This window comes from Gadus morhua, chromosome 14, assembly GCF_902167405.1.
Source record: "Gadus morhua chromosome 14, gadMor3.0, whole genome shotgun sequence".
NCBI lineage: Eukaryota > Metazoa > Chordata > Actinopteri > Gadiformes > Gadidae > Gadus > Gadus morhua.
In genome coordinates this window covers 17,392,114-17,398,153 of record NC_044061.1, presented here as the reverse complement: position 1 = coordinate 17,398,153, position 6,040 = coordinate 17,392,114, and the positions used below count along the sequence as shown (strand labels likewise).

The following is a 6,040-nucleotide window of genomic DNA, read 5'->3' as shown; positions in this document are numbered from 1 at the left end:
CTTTCCGTGTATATAAAACTGCATTAGCTTGACCACGGAGCGATTGAATATCTCACAGTAAGGATTGGGAACGTTGCGATCAGCTCATTTTGTGAAGTTCTCCAGTGTGTGCGTGGTTGCACAAGGGATAATTCAACCGCAGCCATCCGGCGTAGTTTTTGCATATTTTGCACCACATTTCACATTGCGATCAAGTAGGTGGCAAAAAATATTAATTGCATCTGTTAATCACAATGAATAATATCAGCCACAATATTTGGCAAATAATCACACTTCCGATTTTTTTCCACTTCATTCAGCAGTGACTCAGCATTGTATGCGTGGTCAGTGTTCACTGGATGTCCATGTTTAGGGTCATGTGTTCTAATTAGAAATGACGCATACTTGCTGTTCCCGGTCTGAATACCAGGTACCTCCAGAGGATTGTGGCCCACTCTGTGTTGCTCCAAGACCCTGATGTCCGGGAGTTTTTAGAGAGAGACGAGGTAAGGGTGTGGGGGGGCTACTCTGATCTTTAGTGGTGGGGTAGAGTAGTTCTTTTTAATTGCGATGTTAAAAGGTTTTCAAGATCTTAAGATATTGATTAGCCTCGGTTGAGATCCTTTACTGCATGTATCAACTACCTGGAAAGAGATGAATGTTTTGTTGACATCTTGTGTGTGTGTGTGTGTTCTCAGCTTCCCAGGGCAGTGAACACCCAAGCATTGAGTGGCGCTGGTTTCCTTAAAATGATCAACAAGGCATCTGACGCAGTGAACAAGATGACCATCAAGATGAATGAGTCTGACACTGTAAGACGAGAAAATCATGGTAGACTGGAGCCCAAAACACACGTGAATTTGATCCATGTTTTTAGAGCAAACCAAAAAAGAAATAGGTCTACACATGTCTATTTTGGAATGTGTCTGTCCCGACACGGCCGTGAGCTTTGTCCCTAAGACTTGTCACAGATCTTTTCACGCCCGACGAGTCAGCTGCAACAAAATTATTCATGGATGAAAACCTATAATACATTTCCAATACAATTAACTAGATTACCGTTTAAAAGTAATAACATATAATGTTAGATTGGAAACATATTTAGCAATTGATATTAAGAACAAATGCCCCTTTACGTGACTGAATTGCTTTTAAATTCATTTTACGTATGCTGGTCATTAACCCTTTAAATATATCACAATGGAATATGCATCCCCTCAGCTCCTCATGCTTACTTATTTTACCTCTGAGATGCACGATCGTAAAATGTTCTTCTAATTAAACAACAAAGTACCTATCTTATTGTGTGTGCATGTGTGGTGTCCAGTGGTTTGAGGACAAATTCCAGGAGGTTGAGAACGAGGAGCAGCAGCTGAGGAAGCTCCACATCGTGGTTGACTCTCTGGTCAACCACAGGAAGGGTGAGCTTGGCGCTCTTACCAAACACTGCACCAAACCTCAGATATGTTGATCTAGCCCAGGTTGGTTAGTCTCCCTTGGGCCAGATCTGGCACCCCTGCAATTTTTTCTGGAGTTACTTTGCAATGTGTGCTTTTGAGCAGGCCTGTTTTGTTTGTTTTTTGCCAATCACTGGGGTTTTTCGTGACGACGTGGATTTGGATATCTAGATAAATGTATCAGTAAATAAAATAATATCAGTGAAAACGTAGGTTAGAAAATGTTGTATGCTGCATATAAGATACTGCATACTGGGATCAACTAATCTAATTGCTTAGTTATGACGTGTGTGTGTGTGTGTGTGTGTGTGTGTGTGTGTGTGTGTGTGTGTGTGTGTGTGTGTGTGTGTGTGTGTGTGTGTGTGTGTGTGTGTGTGTGTGTGTGTGTGTGTGTGTGTGTGTGTGTGTGTGTCCGGCCAAGAGAATTTTCCTCTCCGAATTTGGTCCCAGGTGAGATATATTTGATGACCCCTGGGTCTAAAGGTTTTATGTAAACAGATCTGTGCTTCGTCTCCTTCCAGAGCTGTGCGGCAATACGGCAGTGTTTGCCAAAAGCATGGCGATGTTGGGGAACTCTGAGGACAACACTGCCCTCTCGCGGGCACTGTCCCAGCTGGCTGAGGTGGAGGACAAGATGGAGCAGTTGCACCATGATCAGGCAGCCAGCGACTTCTTCATCCTGGCGGAGCTGCTGGCCGACTACGTCCGCCTGCTGGGCACTGTGCGGGTACGCTTCTTCCCATGACGCAAGCATGAGCATACTACATGCAAAGAGCACTACAAATATAATCATTTCTGGATGAGCGAGTCGATTCCAGTTGGTGCATGGACATTTGGGTTCGAAGGCGCTGTACTGCCCCCTTGTGTACACATTAACCTAACCTGTGAAGATCTGCGTTGTTCCTCTGTCGCAACATGGGTCTTTGTGGACGCAATGTAGTAAGACTATTAATCTAGCTTCACACGTGTCTTTCTTACAAAGCAAATAAGTCTTTGTGACCTTGATGCCCTTGTAGTATTTGGGAAAGGGGTTAGGTCACACAAAAGTGATTACTTTGAGAATAACTCTTCATACGGCTCTCTTTCTTGTACTAGAGAACTGTTTGTGCTTTCCTCCGGATCCAATTTGCTGTTTGATTTGGGCAGTCAGTGCGACAGCCTTTCTGCAGTCCTTATGTATCCAGAGAACCCTTCTTTGTAGAACATTGGGACATCCCCAACCCAAACATGTAAACACGGCCGCTGTGGTCCTTCCTAATGCGATAGTGTGTTTGCGTTTGTGTTTGTTTTCTGTTCCATGTAAATGCCTGCATCTACCCACAGGGCTGCTTTGGCCAGCGCATGCGAGCGTGGCAGCGCTGGCAGGAGGCTCAGAGCACGCTGCAGAGGAAGAGGGAGGCGGAGGCCAAGCTGCTGTGGGCCAACAAGCCTGACAAGCTGCAGCAGGCCAAGGAGGACATCACCGAGGTAGGTCCAGGTCCCGGAGCCTGGTCAGCCCAGATGATCGCCAGGGCTTTTAATCGACAATTGTGGATTTTGGTTGATGTTGGATTCCAATGGAAAGATTTTATTTGGTATCATGCCATGTCAAAATTCACCCTCTTATGAGATCACAAGTGGGAGTGTTATGGAAGCAAATCACAACCATAATTCTAAAAGGAATTTAATTTTGTAAATGGAAATGTGAACACCTTTTGAACTCACCTTTGAAAAACAGGTAATCTGAAGGTATTAGTTTTGAATGAACCTCTTTTAAATAAAATTGGCATTTCAAGTTGTACCATTTGCAAAACCTGATTTCAAATATATTATTGTCAATGTTCACTTATTCAGATACAATATTTGAAGTTGCAGTTATTCGGATACAATTTAAATTTCCCCATACAAAATGCGTGTCAGAAAATTCCATCCATATTAAATTCAAGGTGCGGCCTAAGCATTTGAGACTTGCTGTAATTGATCAGACTGTTGGCCTAGGGCGAATAACACAGTTCCGGTAAATCCTAAGCCTAATTTAATACAAAAAAATCAATGAGTTGAAGACACAATATGATAGAATAGCTCAAATGCAATCAGAAACTTTCCATCAAAGGTTGTGAAAATTATTAGATTACAATCAAACGACTTGCCAATGGAAACAGATTTAATGACATTTATTACTTATTTCCTTCAAAGTAGGTAAGAAACCACCTGAACAATATGCCGGTCACGTCAAAGGATTAACTGGGTTATTATTCCAGTTATGAAGATGCTTAGTAATACGTGTGTGCCTGTGCGTTTCTGATTTTCTGTGTGCTGGCTACTTGTGTAACATCATTCTATTCATTCCATAATTGTTTTCATGTACACAGTGGGAGTCAAGAGTCACCCAGTATGAGAGGGATTTTGACCGCATCAGTGTGACGGTACGCAAGGAGGTGCTACAGTTTGAGGTAATTTCATGTTTCTCGATTACATCTGCCTTCTATCATTCCTTCATGAAACTTTAATGAAAATCTTGGGAACTAAAATACTATCTGCTTTTTTGTATTTTCAGAAAGAAAAAGCAAAGGACTTCAAGTTCCAGATATATAAATATTTGGAGACAATGCTACAGTCTCAACAGCGGGTAGGCTACATTTAATTGGATACTATATTTATGTATCTTAATGTTAAATCCATTGAATCTTAAAATAATGGACAACTGAAATCCGTAATTTACTTATTATGTTATTAGAGTAGGCTATATAAGGGTTATTAAGATTTGTATTAAGCATCAGATCCCGTCAAGCCTATTTAATGGGTCGAGTCTATCTACCCTCCTGGCTATGTAGCAAGGAGGGTGGCCAATTACGTAGCGGACAAGCCAGTTATAGGTGTGCACTGGATACATCCCTCTGATATTATGGTTGACATTTTAGATCCTGTTGTCTATCACTTCAACTTTTCTATTTTTTTAAATAATTGTATCTTTACAAAATTCTTGTCTTGCCTGTTTAATTAACATATTCAACATACCTTTTTACAGCTTATAAAGTTTTGGGAGGCATTCTTGCCTGAGGCTAAGGCCATCGCTTAAGAATGAAGAAAATGTTTCCAAAATCAAACCCCAACTGCCTTTTTGAACACTTTACCTCCTGACAAGGGAACTGAATGGATTCCTTACACGTCAAAGAAACTTCACATTTTTATAGTGATTTTGTACAGTTTGTACAGCATTACTGTTACTAATGTAAAAGCTTAAAGGAAGCATTATGATGAGTGTTTTTTTTGCTACAGTATTTTTAAATACCACTGTAAGCTTACAGCGGTGTGCATTTGTGTGTAGTTTGAAAACAACATTAAGTGTAAGGGAGGTTCTGCTCTTTGAATGGAACGAGCAACATTGTCTATTATGGTACAAGATGGCAATATGCACGCCATTCCAGTGTTTCCCCCAGCACTGTGTTGTTAAGGCGGCCGCCTTATCAACAATAGGGCCCCGCCTTGACTACCAATGTATATAAAATAAATAAAAAGAAATTATCCAATTTTTTTTTTTTTTTTTTTTTTTTTTTTTTTAATTATTATGCATTAACAAAGTAGAAAACTCTCGTAGGGAAAGAACACATACTTCCATCAGGTGTAAAAATAAAGATCAATAATGCATCGGTGTTCACAACAATGGTCGTGACATCAAGCTTTTTTAATTGAATTTAACCAGGGAGACCCCCCCCCGCTCCTTGACCACCTTGACTAAGACATTTACTGGGAGAAACACTGCATTCCATCCAGTCTCAGTCTTATTGTTGTAGGAACTGACAACATGGGATGAACAAAACGCATTATACAGCTATAAATATGATTATTATTGTTTAACGTTAATGTTGCGAGTGTGCATTTAACATACTATAACATTGTTACAATTTATTACACATATATTTGCAGGCGTACAGCTGCTTAAAATGCTACCACAGGATTTTTCAATGTTTTGTAGGATTGAATACTTGTTAGAAGTATTCTTGTATGTGAATTTTCCACTATATAATTATATAGTTGTGTTTATGCCTGAAACTGAAAGATGGGCCAACAAACGTTATCTGGAAGAGTTGTAGAGATTGTTGACTAAACCATGTAAAATAAGTTTGACTTGTACCTACACATTCTATGTACTTTGATTAATCATGAGTATTATTGTCAAATGTAAATTACGTGAAAACATTTTTTACAAATTGTTTGATCAATCATACAAATCATGAACACAATATTGGCTTGTATTTTCTTATTTTACATTTCAGTGCGGTTTACAATGACCTGAAAGTGTATTTAATTTTTGTAACCACTTGCATTATTTCAGACATTTCCTGATATTTTTATAGGCTACCGATGGTGTGTGGAATGGATAATGTTTTAAATGTGAAATGAATGCAAACATAGAATTGCTAAGTTTATCAAGAGGTCCATTGTAATATCTTCATACAATATGTTGTCTTATGTTAAAATCTTCGTATTCTTCTTGTACTTACACTATCGAATGCTTTGATCGGGAAATGTTCAACTGTGGTCGAACATCATCGGAACATGACTTTGTTATTTCGTTTAATAAAGCAAAATAATTGACATGCCTTGAAATGAATGGTATCACC

The 6,040-nt window shown here is 39.6% G+C and overlaps 1 protein-coding gene across 2 annotated transcripts in view; it reads left to right on the top strand.

Moving 5' to 3' along the window:
* The window catches only part of snx1b (sorting nexin 1b), a 10,047-nt gene extending 4,031 nt beyond the window's left edge, over positions 1-6,016 (top strand). For both annotated transcript variants that reach the window (XM_030378054.1, XM_030378056.1), the window contains 8 exons: positions 410-485; positions 678-791; positions 1,307-1,400; positions 1,958-2,163; positions 2,760-2,903; positions 3,788-3,868; positions 3,973-4,044; positions 4,444-6,016. In XM_030378054.1, coding sequence (XP_030233914.1) covers positions 410-485; positions 678-791; positions 1,307-1,400; positions 1,958-2,163; positions 2,760-2,903; positions 3,788-3,868; positions 3,973-4,044; positions 4,444-4,494 — 838 coding nt within the window. In that variant the 3' untranslated portion in view covers positions 4,495-6,016. The remainder of the gene's footprint in view (positions 1-409; positions 486-677; positions 792-1,306; positions 1,401-1,957; positions 2,164-2,759; positions 2,904-3,787; positions 3,869-3,972; positions 4,045-4,443) is intronic.
* The last annotated feature ends 24 nt before the right edge of the window (positions 6,017-6,040 follow it).